Genomic DNA, 23,774 nt, shown 5'->3' with positions numbered 1-23,774 from the left:
TCTCCCTGCAACTCAAAGGTACCAGTAACTGAAAACTCCAAAGGCAGGAATGCAGGTTAATCATTGAATTGTAATGAAATGTAATTCAATTAATTGCAGTAGCAGGAGGGAAAGAAACTGTTTGCTCAGAACATGCATAAATGTGGACAGTGCCATTGACGATTAACAAACCAGCATCCTCTCAGGAAGGTAGGAGATGGGATATTGGTTTCATCCATCAGGGACCAGAGCCCTTTCATTGACAAGTATGACCTGACTGCTGCCCCACGTAGCTGCTCGGCAGTTTTCAAACACAGCAACAGCTTGAGAGCAGCTGGGAATATTTGGGCTCTGACAGAGCAGACCCTACACTTCCCAGTGACATTTACACTGCCCAGCAGCCATCAGGTAGGTTTAAAGGAGCACAGGGCACGGGCTGCCTGTGGGAGGTCCCTGCCCTGCAGTAAGGAAGGAAAGACAACAGACAGGCAGCTGACCGTATAAACAGGCCACTGCCTGGGAAGGTGTCTTCGCCAACTGCTGTGAGAATGAAGACGTTTCCTCCAAATGAGAATGGGAGTTTATTCCACAAGCTTACAGAAGCTGAGAATAACTGGAGCCTGAGAAGGAAGATTTTGGCCAAAGAGATACAGTCTGTGGGCATCAGCATTGCTGGATGAGGCCCACGCCTGTGAGCAGCCCTTTGCTGGACGGTCCAACACTGCCTGCACTCACTGCAGAGCTCATACTGAACAGCCCAGGCAAGGTCTCTTGAATCACTACTGTCTTAATGTCCAAGGTTTCGCCTGTCCTCATGTGTGGGTCTCAGAAGCCTCTAACAGCATTCATCAGCTTTGAAACAGCACTGCCATCCAGAGAGGAGAAAACTGTTATTTTTATGGTTGCCGTTTGAGGACTCTGGTATGCACAGTGTGCTTTTGGACACCTTGCAAGAGGAAGACTTCAAAAGCATGGAAGGCCTCTGCTGTAAACTCTGTAAAATGGCTGCAAATGCACCTTGCTCATCTGGCTCATCCACTAGCGGTTCCATACTAGAAATGATGAAACACTGCATTATTGCTGTTAATGAGGAGATGGTTCAACACTAAACACAGGCAACTGACAGTCAGAGACAGTAATAAAGTCCATCTCTGAGGACTACATACAGGTATAATGTTATTTCTTCTGATGTTATGACATGGTAAAAAGTACATTTTAAATTTAGCCTATATTTATAGTGCACTATTAGCAAGACATTTAACTGTTGGACAGTAAAGAAAAGCCACAAAATACCAAGTTACCCAAATCCAGAAGCTGAAAATAATTTTGGTACATATAAACAAACCCCAAACAATCCCATAGTAACCCATAATTTTGAACTAACAAAGAGAGAAGGAAGAGAATAAAGGGAGAATTAAAAAGAAAGGCAGCATCACCCAAACACAAAGCACACAGCCTTGTGTGCCCTGCACAAGGAGATGGACTAAGCTTACTTGTGGCACTTCCCTGGATGGAACTGTTGGTTACATCCCATAATATTTTGTAGAAAAACAGTACACAATGAATACCAAAAGTACAAAGATCAACACCATTTCAGAGTAAGTCAGCATAGGAAAGAGCTGTCACAATGAGGATGAAAAGGTCTGAGGATAAAAAAAGGAAAGACTAAGATCAACTTGATCCTGCTTCAGTGAACTGATACTTTGAGAGTCCCAACTGTATAGGCTCCAGGAAAGATTCTGGTATTTAGGAAGAACTGGAATTGCTAAAATCTAACTAAGTAGCAGTACAGACAGATTATCAGATGGTAAGATTATCAGATGACCCAGAGGAAGCTACAAAGGAACACCCCCCAGGCTGCTAAACTGTGGCCAACACCTCTCCTACAATTTTGTTTAAAATTTTCCTAGATTGAGTGAGATGAATATTATCTTGAAAAAGGAGATGAGAATATCAGCTAAGACTGTCAGCTAGAACAAAGTGTTGTGTTTGGACAGATTACAAATCTGCTCAGCTTCACAGAAACATCCAAATTTCTGAAAGCTTACCTGAAACTCAGTTTCTCCCCAGTGCAGTCAGACAATGAAGTTACTTTGAAAAAGGAGTACCTACCATGAAGTGGAAAAGCTTCTAATGTAGATTGAATTTAATATTATATATTTCAATACAAAATAATGTAAAATAGTAAAATTATCTGATGTTTGGTTTTAATTACAAATTTAAACACATCACAAGAAAAACTCTAATGAATTATATTCACTTCTGTTATAAATGACCTGTATGTGCTTTCTCTGCTACTGAGCTTTCTAGAAAAAGGTTAGTCTTCTGCTAGCTACACAATATAGCTGCTTTCTCACATTTCTCAGAAAATAAACTTTGTACACTGACAGGTGAAGACTCAACCATGTACCAAGCTGTCAAATTCAATCAGGCAGAACTATAAGCAGCCTCCCTTCAGGGCTGTTTCTTTGAATTAAAAGTTTGCAGAGGTCAACAACCTTTCTGCCCCAGGTTTTGTTGTAAGCTGAGGAGGTTTTATACCAGCCTGTCAGCCTACTCAACTGGAAGTTATTAGTGTTCTCTACTACAAAAGAAACCTATCTCAAGCCTTAAACATTTTATAGGGTTAAGAACTGCAGGAGAATCCCACAAATTAAATTAGCCAATGTGCAAAACCAAAAGAAATCTATCATCAATATCAATTCAAACCACTTACAGATTGCTAAAACATCCACTGAATTTTAACCCTCAATCTAAACTACAACACAGCATGTTTTCAACTGTATTTAGAAGAGGGATGTAATTAGCATCTGGAGTAACACAGCTACATTTTATACAAAGTCATTTAAATGGACAATTCATTCATACCTGCTACCTGGAAGGTAAGGCTACATCATTCATTTTTTCCACATTTTCACAAAGAGAAAAAAAATTCACATATAGGAAGTTGAAGAGTGTATTTCTTTTCCTTCTTAAAATCTTCAGCAAGAAAAAGATTTCTTTAAAACCATTCTAGCCACCTCCACCCCTGCCCCCAAAGGAAAACTCAATCATGTCTATTATCCATTCTCAAGGAATACCTGTATCTTCCCCAACAAACGACGAACAGCAACCAAGCAGAGCGTATGGAAAGGGAGAACAGGCACCCTCTGTTTAGCCTTTGGGAATAAAACCACTGCTGAAACTGAAAGTTCCATACTGGGCCAAAAGAAGTTGTTTGAGCATGTAATGCCAAGGAAACTTAGCTCAGAAGTATGTAAAGCTTTCCAAACAGAAAAAGTATTTGTTTTAGTTCTTGTGACTGGGAGAAAAATGAACACTCCTGTTCAAACTGCTAAAGCACACCCATTAACTGTCATTCCAACTATTCTGCACGTGACTGAGAATCAATTTTTCCTAGGAATACAGGATGGATACTTACACAGCCTCCAGCAAGGACCTCTGCAGGGAGTGGAATGGAACCATCTTTTGTAGTAAATTTGTCTCTGACAAAGTCATTAACCTAATAAAGATACAATATATTACACACTCTTTTAAGTTATTTTTCCTCCTTATTAATATATATCAAGTACATCTGTAGCCATATATATTAGAGTGCTTGTAAGTGGTCATCTTTCACACATTTTAGGAAACAAATCCTGTGCATGTTAACAAACAAAAGGATGCCAGGGAGAGAAAAAAAAAAAAAGATACGTACAGTTAGCTTAATAGCCTTTTCTGGAGCAACACCTATCAGCTGTGGTAACAAGCCTATAGAAACAAAGACATCATAAGGCAACATTATCTTCCTAATAGAGAAATTTGTATTTTATAAGTGCTGTACAGAAATGCCTTTCTGCACAGGGGATATCCTTTGAGGTGGATGGCATTTAAGTATAGGGTGCTGCTAGAGCACTGCATATTCATACCAGTACAATTTTATATATTACAACTTCTGTTGAAAATGATAAAGAAAAGGGTGACCAGATCTGCCTTCCTCAACTAAGTCAAGCCTGCTACTGTTGCTGTACAGAAGGAAAAAAAAGTGTAAAGACCAAACACACACCTTGGATATGCCTACTACAGAAAAGTTTGTTTGACTTTTTTAGCCCCTTAACATCATTTTCCCATGTAAAGGCTTGCAATGACTTTTTAAAATAGGAGAGTAATTGTGAGATATACACATAACTGTGATAAATTATCAAATCACTTCTACTTGACTCACTAACCTGAGTTTTCTGAAGGCTCCAGTCAACTAAGGATAGGAAGGATTTTCCCCTTTCAGTTCAACATGGTAACATGAACTCCTTTAAACCCTATTCATATTAAGCATTTTTTATCTCACTAAGAGGAAGTATTAGCGGATAGAAACTGATTTTGAAAAGGCCCTTGCTCCTGGAAAATAGCTACTATCAAAATGAAATGTCATTTGACAAAAGCACAGACTCTTTTCTAAGAACTAATAGGTTTAAGAAAAAAATCAGTAGATGGCAGTCTTAACTTCCTAACATACCACATTATAACTACATCTGCTATTTTTAAATCCATTTTCTCCACGGTCATTTTGGCATATGCATAGACCATAAAACTCAAAAGGCTTATTTTTATTAGATGTGGTCACTTCCTTATGTTATTCCATAATTATGGAATATCATTTTGTCAAAAGCGTTTGGCAGTTAACTAATAAAAAATCCCACAGGAACAAAACTGTCTCAATGCTTTCCACTATTTGTTAAGTAAAAAGAATCATAGCTAAAAATTAACTTTAAATGTTCAAAATTCTCAAAGTAGTCAGCCTGCAGAATTGTTATACTACTTTCTTAAAAGGAAGCTCAGAACAAATGTACCTAAATAGAGAGTGCAGTAGTTAATGTATGCAGTGTAGTGCTTTCTTCCAAAGTAGCACTTTCTGTGTGATTTACAGACTTTCTATGCTGAGGAAAGGTAGTTATTAAATACAAAGAAAGGCTGACAATAATGAAAAGAAATGGTGCCCTCCCAGCCTGAATTTCTTATCTACCATGAAGAGACAACCCAGTTCAGCAATGCCTACACTTAAAAACCCAAAACTACCAGACAAAAACCTACAAGACAATCCCGCCCGCTTTTCACGCTGAATTCATTGGGCACACACATGTGGCGTGCCAGAGAACCTGGGACATGCATGCTCTAGTGAGAGACCTTAGAAGATACTTCATTAGTTCTGAAGTTGGATGCCAGGACTCAAAAGCATCTTAATTTTCTTGACCAAAAATTATAAGTTTTTTAGAATTACAATATTTTCAGTATGCATTGAGATCTATCTTTTACACTGCAGCAAACAACTACATTGCAGTATTACATTACAGTATATATATATTGTTATATTACAGTACAGTTAGGATAATGCAGCTCAGGAATGTAAGAACCATAAATGTTTCTGCTGTTTAATATACTTCCACAGACTATCTAATTCTATGCATCCACAATCTTAGTAACATGCTGACCATTAACTGCAAGATTTTCTAAACTGCATGAACTTTTTACACTAAACAATCTTAAAGACAATTACTAAACAGCCTACTAAAAACTTTAGCAAACTGACGTTCTTTCAAACAAGTACATTTTTTCTTAAGTGTAAAGCACTGCTTTTAACTGATCAATGGAACTATCATTAGTTCTAAAGTGTTTGAGAAAGGTTACAAAACCAAATTAAAAACAATTAATGATCAGTTTTAGATGCTCCTGTGCAAAAATGAAGCTGGGGGGCAAGAGAAAGCAATCAGTGCTGTAGAACAGCACTATAGAAACAGTCTCATAGATGTAACCCAAGGACTATCTGCTTTTGTGAATGATTTAGCAACAAAAAAGGAAAATGATTTACCAGTAAGATGTAATTTACAGAGACTAGAGATATTTCATTAACACTTCACCAATTTATTCCTCCCTTTACTCACTTGCATAGCAAAATCCTGCAAGACTACAAAACACTCTTTAGCCAGAACCCACAGACCTTCCACACGTATGTAGATACTGTCCTATACAAAGCAAAATGCTGTGACCATCACAGAAGTCAGTGACTTTGCTCCAACTCAAAAAACAGGTGTGCCAATTAATAAACACCTTACTGACTCTTATGAAAATTGTAAACTTCATTAAGTTATGTGACATTACAATTAAAAATAGAGAATTCAATCAAACATCAGTTTCAGAGAACTGGCAAGCATGTACTCTGTATGTTAGTCACCTTACCAATGTGATAAAAACTCTTTCAGAATCTTCTAAGCTAAAACAAGATATTAAATAACTTTCAGTCTAACTGATAAGGAATTGAATTCTTAACCTGTATTTTAGAGTTGTATTCTTTTTTTAAATTACAATTTTCTGAGTTCCACTGTTGATATTTTAAAGTAAAATAGAGCAAAATGATTCAACAGCAGGATGCAATTTTCATTCACAGGATAAAATCCTAAAACAAGTCCCACTACCTGCAAAAGTATGAGGAATAAGTTTACACGTACATTTCAAAATGACTGTCTTTTGTCTCTTAAGAAACAAATATGTGCATTAAAATGGATCTTTATTCCTCACACAGTAATCTGCTCCCAATGTTTGACTCGAGCCAAAAGTTGCAATCCTCAGTTTTTGAGGTAACAGTCATGTCCACAACACTTACACCCCAAAAATTAGGACTTTAAACAACTTAAACAGCAAGGAGCAAGTCAGTAACAACAACAAAACAATGCCCAGTTTTTCCCAGCAATTGTTTGTGATGAAGGGTGCTCAATGGAAGATGAATATTGAGCTCTGAAATGAAAGCAAAACTGTACATGAAATCAAGCATCCTGATTTTCCCATAGGAAACTAGCTGTTGAGGTATTGAAAAAAAGGGAGGGGGGACAGAAAATTACCAAATTGATGTATATACATCTTTTTATTATTCACTTACCTCTGTAAAGACCAAAAAAGCCTTCAAAACGCAAAACCTTTTTAAAGCAGTCAAAGCTGTTTTTATACATCAACTCTCCTACGACTGAACCCGTGGAGCGCTGATTCTGCATACGAGTTTTCACCAGGTCTATGGGATACACTGCAGTAGCACCAACAGCTGTAAGAGAGCATTTGGAGTATTATTTCTGCAACATCGTTGTTGGTGTAGCATGTAATTACTGTGATGATTTTCTACAGCATTTATTTAAACACAAAGAATACATAAGCTGGTAAGATTTGTTGGAAGCAAGAAAGAACAATACTGAAGGTCTAGAAAAACAGTCTCAAGGAGAATGCATTGCACTATTAAATAAAATCAGTGTGTAGAATGAAGAAAACCAATCTCAATTACCAGTAAGGAAATATGTTACTGGAGTAGAATTTCAAAGGACTGTGGAGGGATTCTAGAACCCAGGTGAAAAGGAAAGAAAGGGAATAGCGCAATCAAAACAGTTCCATCATCCAATTCTTCACATGTACAACCAAGAAATGCACCTCAGATGAGATCAAATAGTCTGGTGAAAGTGTTAAACTAACCCAAGCTTGAAAACAGAAAGTAGAAATATTACTCACCCCCAGCAATTGAGCCCAAAGTGAACCTGTAAGCTGACTCAGCTGCCTGGAGCCAAATAGGTCTGCCTACTTGTCCAAAAGATTGCTGTGTGAAGGGAAAAAAAACAAACTTGAAAATCTGCATGGGAAAACAAAGACATCTGTGAATTGGCTTTTATAATGTTACAGAAAGAACCTGATAAAAATTGGTAGCTTTATGTCAAGGAGGAAGTAAAAAAAAAAAATTACTATATAATGTCTATTACACCTAATGAATGAACCACGTTTTTCAAATACTCCTTTTAAAAAATATTCTTCCTTTCATATTTGGTTGTGCCAAATCCAGCACACTAGTATAACTGAAACAACTATGGTCAAGAAAAAGAGACAGAAACTCAAAACAACTTTGCTATTTTCCATTCTGTTGCTGTTGAATTTGTAAGCCACGGAACCCCCTTTTGACTCAAAATATCTCAAAAGAAATTCATTATTTCACAGACAGGGTCTATCAGCACAGGACATATTTTAGATTACATATATATTAATGCATAGCATAAACATGACATTTCACATTTTCAAAAGAAGCAGAAAGTCAATTATTCCCCAAAGAAACCTCCACAAGACTTTTTCAGACCTCACTCATTTCAATGACATGTACTACCATAAATGTGTTATTGTTCTAAATAAATACAAGTCTGCACAGAAAGGATCTGCAGAGACTCATAATCATATTATTAGATGGCTGTTAGAAACAAGGTAACTGAGAAACAAGATGTAAGTGTTCACAAACTTGTACTATAAAGCAAGACGGGCCAGATTTTCTTCCAACCATACAGAAGATGATTATTTATATTACGCAGAATAACTTGTCTGGGCCACATAAGGGGCCAAGGTATGAACTGTTAAATTCCATATTAAAGCAGATACCCAAACACAAGCCTGTTTTTCTTAAAAGTACCCTGTATTGTTAGCAGATGTGCTCCTGACAGCACAGCTGGAATGCCTACAGACCCCAGACTGCCACCGGAGGCTTTGCTCTGAGGCCTATTAGGAATTGTTCCCAAGGATTATCACAGGCACACTTCCCAGCTAACCCATAAGGGTACTGATCTAAGGTACATTCAGCTCTCTGAAGCTCTGACAAGTGAAATACCCACTGCAGACAACACGGACCTCAGTGCACGCTGCTCTCTTGGGAGTGGTGTTACACTGGGTGGGCAAAAACCTGCCTGTACTGCAGAAGTTTGCACTGTACATACACAGTGTGGGACAAAAGCCTGGGAGATCAAGATGAGATCATTATCTGTAAAAACCCCATGAATTGTATTTGATACATTTTTTCCACAGAAAAAAGATACAGCTAAAATCCCTTCCCTCCACAAGGCATTTTCCTCCCCCACAATACAGCTACACAGAGCAGAATAGTGAAATTCTAGGTAGCACCAAAATTGCACTCTGCACATGCAGACCAGCATAAAAAAAGCATAAATCAAATGTACTGCTCTTACAAGCAAATAGAAGCAATAAATTTGAAGAGTATCTTCAATACTTCAAAACCACTATAATTTCCTTTAAAAAAAAAAACAAACAAAGGATAATATAAACAAAACCATAAAAATAAATTATAAAATATAGATACAAACCTTTTGATTCATGTAAATGAAAGGCACATGCAATAATATACCTCAAAAAGCCTTAGATGCAGAACTAGTTCTTCCACAAAAATTTTCTCCTAGTTTAGCACACCTGCTGCCTTTCAGCTGTTTTAAGATTATTCTTTTTTTTCTAAGCCTCACACGGCTCTCATCAAAATCTAATCATTGCATTTAGACATTAATCTTAATGAATACATCACTGAATGTTAAAAATCAAATTCTTTCTGAAGGAAATGTCACTTTTATATTATTAAATAAGTGTTCACAAAGTTTTCAGTTTACTTGTGTGTTCAGATGGATATGTAAATGAATGTAATTAATGCTATAGCTTTCAAATCATGAATATTTATAAACAGAAAATTACTGTAGCTGTCATCCCCATAGGATATTCAGCTGCTAGGCTTTAAAAAAATCTTACACAATGAAAAAAACTGACAATAAAGTAAACATGGTTGAAAGCAGGCTAATTTTCATTTCTACCAAATCTATATAGAGTGATTTTATGTAAAAATTTAGATTTTCTTTACAAAGGAATTTTTAAATCACATAAAAGTGATTACAGAATTGGTTTCATTTTCCAGGGACAGCTGGACCTAAGTGGGATGATATTTGCTCTTCATGAAGGAATATCTTTCATTTTGTCAATACAGTTAAATAAGTTAATACAGGGTTCACTTAGGATAAGGTTTAATAAAAGATTGTTCCTTATAAATCAAAGAAAATGGAATTACTTTGCTTTCTGCTGTCTGGTCTTAACACAGAATGTAGAGTGAGATGAAAATACAATGTATTACTTCAAGATTGTGAAAAGAGTATATTTTTTTTCTAGTGATGAGTGAAACTTTTATCTGTGAATTCATTTTATAACAGTGCCAAGCTATAAAGGTAATTCTGAAATGTAAAATAAATCAAGCCTTTCTACTCAGGAAGGTGAGTAAAAGGACACTGACTAAAACCAAAGTTGTCAGTTAGGAATGTTGTTACAAAACTTCATCAAAAATATTTCTTATTAGCCTGGATAAACGTTGAATACACATTTCTGGGTCAATCCACTCCATCATTCTTGTCTCCAGGAATCCATAGGAAGACAGTTAGCACTAAGAAGGTTTGGGACACTTATTGGCTCAGATATGTCTAATCACCAAAGGACAACAAAGGACAGCTGAGCAGTAACATTAAGAACAGACCAGACACTGTGTTTCAGACCAAATTGTTTGAAAGAGAACTAAATTATCAAATTCAGCTCTAATAACAGTAACTAAAATACAATCAAAATCCTATATATGAAAGACTTGATACATTCTGTACAGGACTATTTTTCAACCATGTCAGTTGAACTAATTCAAGATTTTCCTGTCACTGGTACATATCCTAGATCTTGTAGTGGATGTAACTAAAAGGAACCTCTCCGCAATAGCTGAGAAAGAAAAGACTTTATAAATGCAAGCTTTCGTTTTCAGACAGACTCCTGGGACCCCTCATCTACTGGCAAACACATGACATTGATGTAGCAAAAAAGGCCACAGTGGTGGTCACTGTGCTGCCACTTTATCTCAGACCACCTGCAGCAGTACTGTCAATGGCATCACCAGGGTAGGGAATCTGAATTTCACTTTATGAGAGACAGCATGGCTTGGAATGGCTGACAAAGGCACTGCTGCCAGCTGCGTGTCCTCCTGCCCCAACAGCCCAGGCGGCTGAGCTACTTGGGAATCGGTTGCTGAATCACTGTAATTCAGGAGCAGCATTTTAACACAACCCATCACCAATGTCACAAATGCTGAGCTGCAAGATGTGACTGTTCAGCATTTCTAAGAAGCTCAGCTATCTATGTGCCAGTGAGGAATGGCCAGGGAGCAGAATCCAGCCCAAGCCAGCCTATACCCACTTGGGAATCAGAGCCCTTGGATGTCTTCATAGGCATTCCATGAACTCTTAACACAGACTCAGAGTGACTTGTACATTGGAAGAAATTGGGAACAACCTAGTTTAGACATTGGAAGAAATTTGGAACCTTCAAATATAATATAATAAACCTTCAAAATTAATATAATAAAAAAATATATTTATCTACTGAGTACACAAAGATGTACTTAGTCAGCACTATGCCATATGATCATATGAGATATGAAGACCTAGATAGCCTCCTTCCCTTTCTGTACTACTGGGGGAAAAGGGATGTGGAGACATCCTTGCAAAATGCACCAGCTCAGATGAACACTACTGTCTTTTCTTGATCGAGAACATGCAGCTCAGTGTGGAATTGCAATTCCTCATGAAGTTCTAACAGCAAAAAATAAATCAGAGATTGCGCATCAGAAACTTTGAAGATCGGATCCTATTTTTTGTTATGCATAATAACCACTAACGTGCAACTGGCCTATGTATATTATGATTATGCAGCCAGGTAATCCAACATGTATGTATGTCTTCCATTCTGAACCTGATGTGTAATCGTGTCAAGGATTTTTTTGAGTGTATTATTATCTCTACACTATTAACAGTTATATTCCCCTGATTTACTCCTGTGAGAGCAGTGTCCTGTAAAATGCTTCAGAAAAATTATTTCCTTAAAATGTATCTTGAATGGAATGGAATAGAACAGAATATTTCTATTAGCAGGACAGCAGATACCCCATTATGGTGAGAGCTTCAAAAGCATCAGTACTCCAGATCCAAGGTTAAGGTAAAATTTAATCCACCACCTAACTACTATTAGACAAATCTGCTTGCAAGAGAAAACCTCTCAGACAGTTGGACAAAAAAATACAGTGAAGGTAAGCCCCCAAATCTAGATCTATTTTTAATGCAACTTGAAAGCTATACTCTTGAAAGTGGTATCTTGAACACAGTATCCGGTAACTGTGGTGGAAAGTCTAAACATAGGCTGAACACCTGCATAATGTCTGGCCCTACATCTTTAGTTCTTACTGTTGTTAAAAGAGCCACTGAAGTAAGAAAAAATGTATATTCAACATCCTACTGCACAGCCTGGAACTCTTATGCTGTACTATACAGATATATGTTTATTAAGGAAACTGTCATAAAAGCAAAGCTAGCTAACATGAATGTAAAGGTCTGGTGAAATAAAGGATTAACATTCTACTATGATATTTTTCATCTTCTAATTCCACCCTTTTCATCAGTCCCAATACATATGAGCTCCTCTTCTCCTGTCTTGATCAGATTGTCAACAAGTAGATTAAACTTCAATTATTATTTCAGATAAATGGTTAAGCCAATCATTTAATCCCAATTTTCAAAAAAGACCACATGTATAAGCTTTGCATTTAATATTCATATTTTTTACTACCTGTATTGAGTTTGTGTGGCAAGGCTGGGGGGTGGGGAGTACAGGAGTGGTTTCTGTGAGAAGTTGATAGAAGTTTTCCCCATGTCGGACAGAGCCAATGGCAGCCGGTTCCAGGATGGATCCACTGCTGGCCAAGGCCAAGTCCATCAGTGCAATTGGTAGCAGCTCTGGGAAAACGTATTTAAGAAGGGGGAAAAAAAACCCCTGCACAATGGCAGCTGGAGAGAAGAGCGAGAACATGTCAGAGAAACAACTCCTCAGGCACCAAGGCCAGTGAAGGAGGAGGGGGAGGATGCGCTCCAGGCACTAGAGATTCCCCTGCAGCCTGTGATGAAGACCATGGCGAGGCAGGCTGTCCTTCTGCAGCACATGGAGTTCACAGTGGAGCAGAGATCCCCCTGCAGTCCCTGGAGGACCCCACACAGGAACAGGTGGGTATGCCCAAAGGAGGCTGTGACCCCACAGGGGATCCACGCTGCAGCTATTCCTGAAGGACTGCATCCCATGGAAGGGACCCACACTGGAGCAGCTCATGAAGAACTGCAGCCGTGGGAAGGACTCGTGTTGGAGAAGTTCATGGAGGGATGTGTCCTGTGAAAAGCCTTTACAGGAGCAAACAAATGTACTTATGGTAAGGAATCCAAGTATCTATACACGCTTGTATCTAAACTGGCCATTCTTCAATATGACACCTAATACCTCGTTTAAACACATACAGTGTCTGATAGTCTGCCCTGTTTCTATCCTTACGGCAACACACACAGCATGTTTCACTTGTTAGGAATCTGTTTAAAGAGTATTAATCTTATTTTTCATTTGCAAGTACATTCAAACATTCCCGTAATTTCAACAATTTTATTCTTCTACCCACCTGCCTCTGGAGTTCTGCCAGGTTGTAAGGTAATGCACCTTCAGCCAGTGGTGCTATTCTCTCAATATCTGCCAAAGTTAAGCGCCTTTACACACGGCAGAGAAAAGCAAATTACGGTTAGATAAAACATCAAACATATTCAATACAGTATTCCTGGCCACATCCCCCCAGAGCACATCTGAGTTTAAGAAAAGACTGTCATATTTGAATGCACACCTAAGAAGTCTGTTACACTGCAGTAAAGAATGCCTGGAGATAAAGGCAGCTTGGGTTATTCAGAAACGAGTTCTTGACTACTAGTAAGGAACATAATATGCGAGTTAAAGTATTTCTAGCTAAGATCTTGCATGCATTAAAGATCCATGTAAAACATTAACCAGTGCATTGCAGCCTTTTGGGAGTACTGTAATTAATACTATTTTATATTTCATATGTATACCTGTAATAGAACAATTAATAACTTTGCTTGATATACACAATCCACTTACAAAACCCCTGCACACACTAAAATCAGTTTACATTGAACAAATTACTGTAACAAAATACAATGGAACATAAAACTGTTTAAGATGGAAAATAATTACTGTAAAATAATTATTGTAAAATGGTAAAATAATCATTATGTTACCCAGTAACACTGTATAAATCTGTAAGTTGGTAGAGAATATCTATTTCCAGTGGTGTAACTTGTCCAAAGTGGATTGCAGAGTGGGTAAATTCCTCTGGATTTAAAAGGGAAAGAGAAATACAACAACTGTGTTAGTTGTCAAATTTCCTCTTTAAATGGTCACAAATAACTTTAGTATCATAAAAATTAAGTCTATCATCAAGAAGCAAAATCCATAATGCAAAGGGGAAAGATATCTTTAGGAGAACATCTATCCTGAAACAGGCCTTTGCAAGACAGAGCAAATCCGACTCTGCAGCTCTGATTTATGGTAAGAAATCATCAAGGAGAACAAAACTCCTCATATGAGAAAGCTTATTAAAATGGCACCCACAATTCGTGATTCTTGCTTCTGAAGTTTTGCAAAACAGAACAGGATAGAATAATGGTCCATTATTCACAGTATTAAGGGCAACTGACTCATCTACTGCCATCCTGTCCAGGCTTCTTCCTCTTCTAGTTCTGAATGACCACAGGTTTGGGTATTCACCCAGCCAAATTAACGAGTCTGAGCAGTGAAAACACAGCAGCCTTTTCTCTCAGCACAAACCCAGGCAAGATGTATTTCTGCATCTGTACCAAAAAACATTGCTAGGCAATTTGTTATCACAATTTGGAGGATGAAAATAGGAATTTTATGCTTTCCTATGCAGAGCACAGAAATATAAGCCAAACAAAGAGGAAAAAGAAAAAAAAAATAATTTGGCGTGTTTTTAACACACAGTGATTTGATTGGTGCCATCCATATAGGTAATAAAATTGGTGATAAAATATGTCATAAAATGACGACAAAAGCAATCCATTCATGCCTGTGGCGAGACTGAGATATGGCAACCTTTCACATGCAGGAGGATTTGCCATGTACTAACAAACATAAACTGTATATAAAACCACTCAGGCAGGTAAGCACTTCTGAGGTTATAAATTCATACACATTTTCTAAAAAATATTTAATAATTAATAAAGTAGGAAAAAAGAAATAAAACAACACAGAGATTACTCATGACAGATTTTCAAACTTAACCCATTTTAGCACATTCCCCAGGACCATTCTATCTCTAAGCAACAATGCATCTCTTTCAGTGAGAGATATATAATAATATACTGACTTGCAGTTACCCATGAAAACTAAGAAGGGCAACACAACTTCTGCCAGAATCTTCTCTTTAATGAGTTAACTGAAAATACTTACTAACCCATGAGGATGAAAATCACTCACAGTTGAAAAAACACTTTCATAGCAGCCCTAACCTTGCATACTATTGTAGCTTCTGACTTGCCTCAACCATCACCAGATTACAAAATTGACAGAATTAAAAAATTAATAAAATGTAGGAAACATATTTTACCTTTGGTGACTTCAATATCTCTTCTTGTACCTGCTATATTACTGTATATCTTCCTAACAAGATCCATGTTATTCAAAAGGGCATTAAATGCATTGAAAAAGGAGAAGCTGACCTGATGTGAAACAGTTCCACCAGCTACCTTTAAAAATGAAATGAATGCAGTTAAGTGTCTTAAGCCCTTCTACAACATCTTATTACAAATTATAGAAACATCCATTTGAGCAAATTATGAAAGAATTAAAGATATCCTTCTATTCCTGTAATTTTAAGATATTTTTAATGGAAACATGAGGGGAGAATTATTAAACAGGATACCATTTTGTAGTAAAAATTGAACATTAGGAAACGATTAGAAATAATCACGTAAGTAGATTATTGTTCAATATATCTGATAGACACACTAAATGTGTCACTGAGTAATTTTCTACAAGAAAAATGCATGCAAATGCTACTTTTGATAAAGGTACTAACTGACTGCTGCATCACATACACCAAGGACCATCTACTTCAAAGTCTAAAATTAGTAGATACTCTACATTCTATGGAAGACAATATGCCTTATTAGTAAGGCAAGGCAAGATTTATAGGTAAGATAGTAAGATTAAAGTAATTATCTTTTATCTGAATTTCATTCTTATATAATTTTCATACTATTTAAGTTTATAACTTGTATGTCATTACTTTACCTACAGATCTTGCCAAACTATCACAGCCGTAACCATTCTACCTCTAGAATCTACATACTGATTTTCCAAATTCTGATCTGAAAAAGAAAAGAATGCAAGAGTACATAAAAGACAGGACTGAAAGTAGCCTCCAACTTGTGAGATGTGTCATATATTCAAATATAAAAATTGGATCCTTTTGTCCTAAATTACTTCCATGGGACTTGGTGATCTTAAGGGTTTTTTCCAACCTAAATGGTTCTACAATTCTACAATTCTTTCTTTGCCAAGCAAAGTCTGCCCTGCTCTAGGGGAACGTACAGTAGACTAACTTAAACTGCTTCCAGTGGCACTTCAAACATGTAAACCGGACTGCCAGCCTTTTCACTACTGCAGCCAAGGAATGCTGCCATGGTTCACCCCAACCACTGTGTTATGAAGCTTATAATCTCTAGCACCAAGGCAGTGACAAGTAGGTAGACAACAAAGTGGGAGAGAAGCAGAACCATCTTAAAGCATTACAGCTAAAAAACACTGAACTCAAGGCACTTTTTTTACACTTACTGAAACTAAATTTTCTTCCACAAATGGAGTTAGCATATGTGAGCGAATGGTAACCATGATCTCATTGAAGTCCAGCCCAGTTATCAGACCAGTTTTGTTTTTGTCCTTCAGAGCAAAGGCTTGTCTTGCATGTTCTGACTGCAGCTCCTAGAATGAATATTCAGAGACAGTAGATTAGAAACAAATTCTGTAACTCACTGTTCACAAAACTTTCACTAATTTCATAATCTTATGCTCCAATAGGTCTGTGCATATTGACCACAGCACAACTACAGGTTAAACTTCAAGGCTAGCTCAACTAAAACAAGAAGTCTGCATACTGATTCTATCTACAGATCATTCCTCTCTCAAAGAAAAGCCTCAATTCAACTGTAAGGAAACACACCCTTTCATTAAATGATTTGAGAAATAAACTTCATATACCCTTGTCCTGTGTGTTATCTATTTCTTTATTAAGTACTGCTAGAGAAACTTCTGGTATTGATCTTAAAGACTCAAAGTGAGCTGATCTCTTACACACCCAGGATGAGATATGACCGGGCTATTATAAACTAACTCATTGAAAAGTACTTGAAAATAAACAGGAGGACAGTGAAAATTATATAATATAGATTTAGACTGCCCCAAACAGCTATCTTCCAAAATGTCAGAAATGGTCATTCATTTCAGGCAATTTAAAACTCCTATACAAACTGTAAACACCTTCATATAAAGCACACCATGGTAACCCAACCTCAAGATAATAATGATGGTTGTAAATTCTATGTCCAGAAAAAGTTGTTTCCTTCTATTCAAGCAAACAATAAAAGCACATTCAGCTGTCATTCAGACCTCTAGAAGCTGCTAAAATAATAACCATGTTCTGACAGACAGTAAGAAGAGGGCAAACCATCTGGCTTATATCACCTTTGCAGTAATTGCTCAACTCTCATAAACTCATGATCAAGGTTTTCTAGATCAGGGTGCAACAAATGTGCTCTGATCCAAGTCCCAAACCCCAGCAGATGCCATTAGAACAAATGAGAAAAAAACACCTGATCTAAAAGAAGGGGTAACAATATCCAATTTGTGTACATATTGAAATTACTGCAACCCATGCCAGCCTTCCCCACTAAGGGTTTTTATTATACGATGACAGTAAGAGGTCACTTTATCTTACGTGGCAGTATCTTGGAACAACAAACATAAAACCAGAACAGATATTTATCACTTTGCTCTGAGTTCCCAACAAAAAGGTTCTTCTCACTAATAACCTGGGGGCTCCATTCTGCACTCATGTCCCAGATTTGTGCCTGGAATCACTTAAAATATGTAGTATCTAACATGGGACAGTTTGTTACTTCGAAGTATCGAATTATACCACAGCCTTGAAAGAACTGTGCCAAACTCCAGTCTCCCAATATAGACATCAGTTCCTACAGCTGGGTATGTTTTTCTAGAATCTGCTCTAGATCAAGATACAGCTCAGTATAGGAAAGACATGGACTTGTTGGAGCAGGTCCAGAGGAGGGCCACAAAAATGATAAAGGGCTGGAGCACCTCCCCTATGAGAAAAGGCTTGGGAGAGTTAGGGCTGTTCAGCCTGGAGAGAAGAAAACAAAAGGATCCTGGAAGAGCTTACTGTGGCCTTTCAATACTTAGAGAGGGCTTATAAGAAAGATGGGAACACACTTTTTAGTAGGGCCCATTGTGATAGGACAAGAGGCAATGGTTTTAAACTAAAAAAAAGGTAGCTCAGATTAGATGTAAGGATGATGTTCTCTACGATGAGGGTAAAACACTGGAACAGGTTACCCAGAGAGGTGGTAGGTGCCCCATTCCTAGAAACACTCAAGGTCAGGTTGAGCAGAGCTACAAGCAACCTGATTTAGTTGAAGATGTTCCTGCACATTACAGGGGGGGTTGGACTAGATTACCTTCAAAGGCCCCTTCCAACCCAAACTATTCCGTGATACCTATTTTTATCCTGGACAATAATTGCAGATGTCAAAGCACATTATCACTTCTTACTTTTAAGACAGTACATACAAAACTTTCTTTGTACCAAAGATCAGTTCTGGAAGTGCATGATCTATTTTTCCTCATGTCTACTAGACAGAAAATTATATCATGAGGTGATCACTGTATGTTAATTTATGGAATTCAGTGCAATTACCTACAATTCTGCCAACTCCTCTTCCATGAATTATAATGTAAATACCTCCTACTTTCCTCTTTCTCTATGCTTTATAACTGACATCTTCCTTTACTGCCTTCTAGTATAATGTTCAAATCATAATGTTTTAACTTTTTGGCTTAGTACAAAGTGCAGTTCAACAAGAGAAATCCTTTAAAGCCCAGTCCCTAGCGGATGTTTCAGCAACATCTCAGGAAATCAGATGTACCTCCTGCAAAGTTGGCTGCATTTAAGACTTAACTCCCAATACATGCATGCCAGTGAGAGAAGAAAAGTATTAGGATAATGTTTATAAAATGAAGTGTTACAAAAGCTAAAACTTTTATATGGGAAGTTATATGGTCAATAACAACTGGCTATATTAAGGATGCTAACTTTCTCTGGTAGACATTACTTTTGCTATTAAACTCCTATGACAGAAAAAGTGGACCCTCAATCCAGTGTAACAACAATCAATAAAACTATTAATTCCATAAACAGCATGTTTAGTCCTATTCTTTTAAAAGATGGTATGTAAGTTAAAGCACAATGAGTACACACTGCTTACAATGGAGAAATAACAGTTCATCATAACTGTCAGGATTAGTATCAGATAAGGATTACCACTACTGGAATAAGCTCAAAATTTATAATGGTATTAGTGTATTAATAGAATTGAAATGAGTTTCAGTTCTACTTTGGAAGAAGGTTAATAACTGACCTGAAGAAACTGAGTGAACTCTGAATAGTTAAGATGCTTCTTCCTGTTATGTCCAAAATGCAGTCGAATGAACTCACAGTCCCAGTTGAAGGGGATATGAAGATGAGTAAGAGTTTGTTCAAATATTTCTTTGACATTTGCTTTGGGGGAGGGAAAAACAACAAGTGAGCCTCAGGGTACAATAAATCTACAAACATTCCAGGCTGGATACAAACAAATGATGATTTCAGCAGCTGTTTAAGAAGTTTTAAAGCTTGTTAAGAATAATTGCTACCTGAACCTTTACAGACCTATAAGAACATATTTGAGACACAATGTGATACTTTTTGTATTACTGCATAAAACCTTGGATTGAGTGTTTTATTTTGTTTTAATTAAGAAGCAATTTCTCTCATACATGACAAATAAGAGCTATTTTGCATTCTGACATAAAAATCAATAGTGGTTCTCTATCTCTGCCAGGAGTCAAATTAAGCCTTTTATCAAGAGCACGAATACCTGCATTACAGTCTCAGGCAATATTTGTCATACTAAGTATGGTTTGATTGAAACTTGATTATTACAATCACACTCTCTGAATATGGTTATTGAAGATAGATATAAGAAATGACATCTAAAACGTATCATTAACTCAGCAGAAAGCACATTATTAGATGCTTTTGATAAGGCCGTAGCACAAAAATCAAATCCTATAAGACATAATTGATAGCCTCAGTTATTAAAATGTTTTAAGATAAGTGAAGATAGAAATGTCCTCTTTTAAATGAAGTAAAGTAAAAAACTGCCATTTCAGATTATGGAATTCTCCACATGTATACTGTAGAAATGAAATCCCAATGCTAAACATATTATCTGAATTTAGTCAAAAACCTAATCTGAAAAACATCGTGCATTATTCATACACAGCAATGCCATGCTGCAAACAAGTCTGCTTTTTGTGCAGATTATCCAACCACATAAACTGCATAATTGGACCTCTATCCATACCATGTGAACACTTTTCAAAATTTACCTCATAGGACCTGAAACGGTTTGTTTTTATCAACCTAGAACGTGATAACAACCAAAATAAAATCTGGTATACAGCTTAAGTTTAAAGTACAAAATATTTTAGCTGAAACCACACCTTTTATGTTTAAACAGTTCTGCTAAAAGACCAAATGCAATGAGACCCTTAGTTATCATCTGGTAACTCTATCAAGAGCTATTTGTTTGGAGTAAATCTACTGCTTTCTCTATGCTAAAAGACTACTTGATTCACTGTTTCAATTCTACAGCCTTTCTAGTAGTTCTAAATCAAATCTAGGCAAACCACTATATGGTTTTATGTTTCCAGTGAGAAAAAGGAAGGTAAATGTCCAGAATATATGTCTCAGAACAGGTACATGCAAAGTAGGATTCCTTGGCTAGATTATCTGCTTCACAGTTAGACTGAGATTACATATTCAAAGGGCAGGTTGTGGTTAGTGGTATAGTACAAAACCTACAATTAAAACCACAGTTTCCACTGGAAGGCAGGCAAAAGAAGCTATTAGGGTAAACAAAAAACCTAAAAAACTATTCCGACTACTTGTAACTGTCCACTCATATCTACTCACCAGTATCAATGTGCAAGGTGAGGGTTAAGAAAAGAAAGATAAAGCACCAAATACACAGTGCTAAACTATTTCATTTTGCTATATTTCCCTTGAAAGTTTTGTCTGCAGTAGATTTATTCATCACTGCTAAAGATCAACGAGTCAAGATCTGTAAATATAAATTCCCCACCTACCACTAATTCACTACAGCTTCTGACCAAGCTACCTGGAATCTTCATGTACTACAAACACAATCAGGTCAGCGCAGCTCAGTGTGGAGTCTGCAAAAACAGCACTGAACTGTGGGCAGTGCAGAAGACAGGCCTCCTTCGCTGGGTCTGCTGGCTTGGCTACTAACGTACAAGCAGGGTGCCAAGCAGCAACTACCTACGTGTCTGTGTAACTGATTTCTAATAACCACCAAATTCCCCTAATGAAAACTTAGGAAAGAATGTGCTGAAGCAGCCAGAGAATTTAAATTGTATTTTCACTTGTTTGTGATAATTGCTTCTTTTAACCTTAGACAAAGGTTAAAAAAAGTCTTTTTTCTTAAAACATTTCTTTTCTTATCCATCCATGTTCATAGAGACAGATCTTTCACTTAGACTCAAGCCCCTGGTGTTTTCATAACTCTCACTCCAGCATTTAATTTTACACTATTTAAATGACAAAGAATCTTAAACTGCTATATTCATAAAAACATTTATAACTAGTCATCAATATATCACAAGTCAAGATTCTTCAGCACATTAAAATAATAGCTAAATTAATAACTTTATATTCAATAGTTGAATACTAGTACTTGAAGGCATATTAGTACTTGAAGAATTCAGAAGTGGCTAACTAGCTTTAATAAATGGTATCCAGACTAGCCTGCTGCTTCTCTGAAAACTCAGGTGCTTTATCCATGTCTCCTCCACAGGCACTCACACTCAGCAATGTATACTGCATGTACTACAGTACAGTAGTTTAAACTACAGTCTTTAAACTACAGTTTAAAAATATGCTCTTGTATCTAATGCTTATTTAATTCCATGTTGGCTTTGTTTATGAAACACTTGGGAGTACTGAGGTAAAATTGTGTACTTGTTCTGAACAATCACAGAATCATAGAATGGTTTAGGTTGGAAGGGACCTTAAAGATCCCCTAGTTCCAACCCCCCCTGCCAGGACACCTTTCAGGTTGCTCAAAGCCCCATCCAGTCTGGCCTTGAGCACCTCCAGGCATGGGGCAGCCACAGCTTCTCTGGGCAACCTGTGCCAGTGCCACACTACAGTCACTGTTAAAACCACAGAAACACTAAATACAATCTCCCAAAGCCATCTGAGATTCTCAAACACCTGTCAACAGGTGCTAAAATTTACTATGTCTACGTAAGAGCATGGGTGCTTTCTTCACAACATATCAAGAATACCTTTTTAATCCAATTTTTCTGGCTATTCTCTTACACTGAATAGCCATCACCACAGCTAACAACTTTTGTGATGAGAAGCAGCAAACAGACAATCACATTTCAGAAATTGCACATAATGTGATCACCACCTGCACTTTCACCACTCTGAATTATGATCAAATGTTTAATTTTTAATTATTTTTTTTCCCCACAGTAGAAGCAAAGCATTGACAACAAAGAAAACAGGTAATGTTAAGGTACAGATGCTGGGTTTGCCCGTTTTTTTTATCATCCCCTCAGAAACCTAGTAATGTTTCTAAATTAAGATAAACTACAACTGTTTCAAATTTCCAACATAGTTATTCTGCAGGTGGGCAAACAGCAAATTATTTTTAAAGCCTTTCATTTTAGTATGACATTTTACAGAATGCATTCATCATCCCTGTCAATACATGCTGCTCATTTACTAACGTCTTCTACTCTTTGCTCACCTTTCCACAGTGGAATTCCTTCCTACCGAGCTGATAACTTTCTTTCCAGGCATACAGGAGCACATTTTCTTCTCAGATGGGCATACAAGTCAGCAGCCTGATGACACGCTCAACTTACCATCAGCCCCAGGAACAATAAACCTACTACTCTAGTGCACTAATACATTACCTCCCAGGCGACACACATTCTCACAAGATTGCTTCGGAATTTCCCCACCCAATCATTTTAAACAAATTACAGATGCCTGGAGCAGCCATCTGCAGGCAGCGTACACATGGCTGGCTCAACCTCCATCAAACATTCTTACCTATCAGGCTCAGAAATATAAGAAAAACAAAATTTCTGGGCAATACTCCATGTCATATAAGGAGAAAGAATAAATTATAAACACTATGATGTCTTGGTGGTGGCCCACTCTAAGGATGAGCTCAGTACTCCAAGTAAACCTTGAGGTAGTACCTACTATTTATTTTGACTTAGCAGCTCCCCAAGAAGTAGAGCAGAAACCTCACACAGTTCCAGTGCCATCAACCTGTTAACAGTTTGCCATTGCCTCTCACCAGTGATGAAACATCGATCATGCTTGTTAGGGACACAAAAATATAAAAGTGGTAAGTCTTAAGTAGCAGCAAAAGCATACTAAGGTTTGTTGTTTATCAGGATTGTTTTGCAGTTTCTTCTGTCTACTCTAATCTACTGTCCCATTTGTAAATATTTCAGGCCTAATGCACATAATGCATTTTAACATTTATGTTGCTGGTTTTCACTGTTTCTGATAATAGCATATTTTCACTTTGAAGCCTAAAATAAAGAACCCCAGTTAAAGGCAGAAAGACTCTTCTGTAGCACCTGATGCCACACAACTATATTGA

General features: G+C 37.2%; 1 protein-coding gene across 2 annotated transcripts in view; it reads right to left on the bottom strand.

Annotated features, from left to right (window-relative positions):
* SLC25A12 (solute carrier family 25 member 12) overlaps nucleotides 1-23,774 on the bottom strand; it is a 47,854-nt gene that overhangs the window by 9,522 nt on the left and 14,558 nt on the right. For both annotated transcript variants that reach the window (XM_050340188.1, XM_050340189.1), the window contains 9 exons: nucleotides 19,440-19,579; nucleotides 16,564-16,710; nucleotides 15,335-15,473; nucleotides 13,947-14,040; nucleotides 13,319-13,403; nucleotides 7,501-7,585; nucleotides 6,887-7,045; nucleotides 3,677-3,729; nucleotides 3,401-3,481 (listed from right to left, as the gene is read on the bottom strand). In XM_050340188.1, coding sequence (XP_050196145.1) covers nucleotides 3,401-3,481; nucleotides 3,677-3,729; nucleotides 6,887-7,045; nucleotides 7,501-7,585; nucleotides 13,319-13,403; nucleotides 13,947-14,040; nucleotides 15,335-15,473; nucleotides 16,564-16,710; nucleotides 19,440-19,579 — 983 coding nt within the window. The remainder of the gene's footprint in view (nucleotides 1-3,400; nucleotides 3,482-3,676; nucleotides 3,730-6,886; nucleotides 7,046-7,500; nucleotides 7,586-13,318; nucleotides 13,404-13,946; nucleotides 14,041-15,334; nucleotides 15,474-16,563; nucleotides 16,711-19,439; nucleotides 19,580-23,774) is intronic.

The sequence above is a fragment of the Myiozetetes cayanensis genome, unplaced genomic scaffold (genome assembly GCF_022539395.1).
Source record: "Myiozetetes cayanensis isolate MyiCay16 unplaced genomic scaffold, myiCay2020 scf9, whole genome shotgun sequence".
In the NCBI taxonomy this organism is placed as follows: Eukaryota; Metazoa; Chordata; class Aves; order Passeriformes; family Tyrannidae; genus Myiozetetes; species Myiozetetes cayanensis.
The sequence above is the reverse complement of the archived record's forward strand: the minus strand, read 5'-3'. Positions and strand labels throughout refer to the sequence as shown.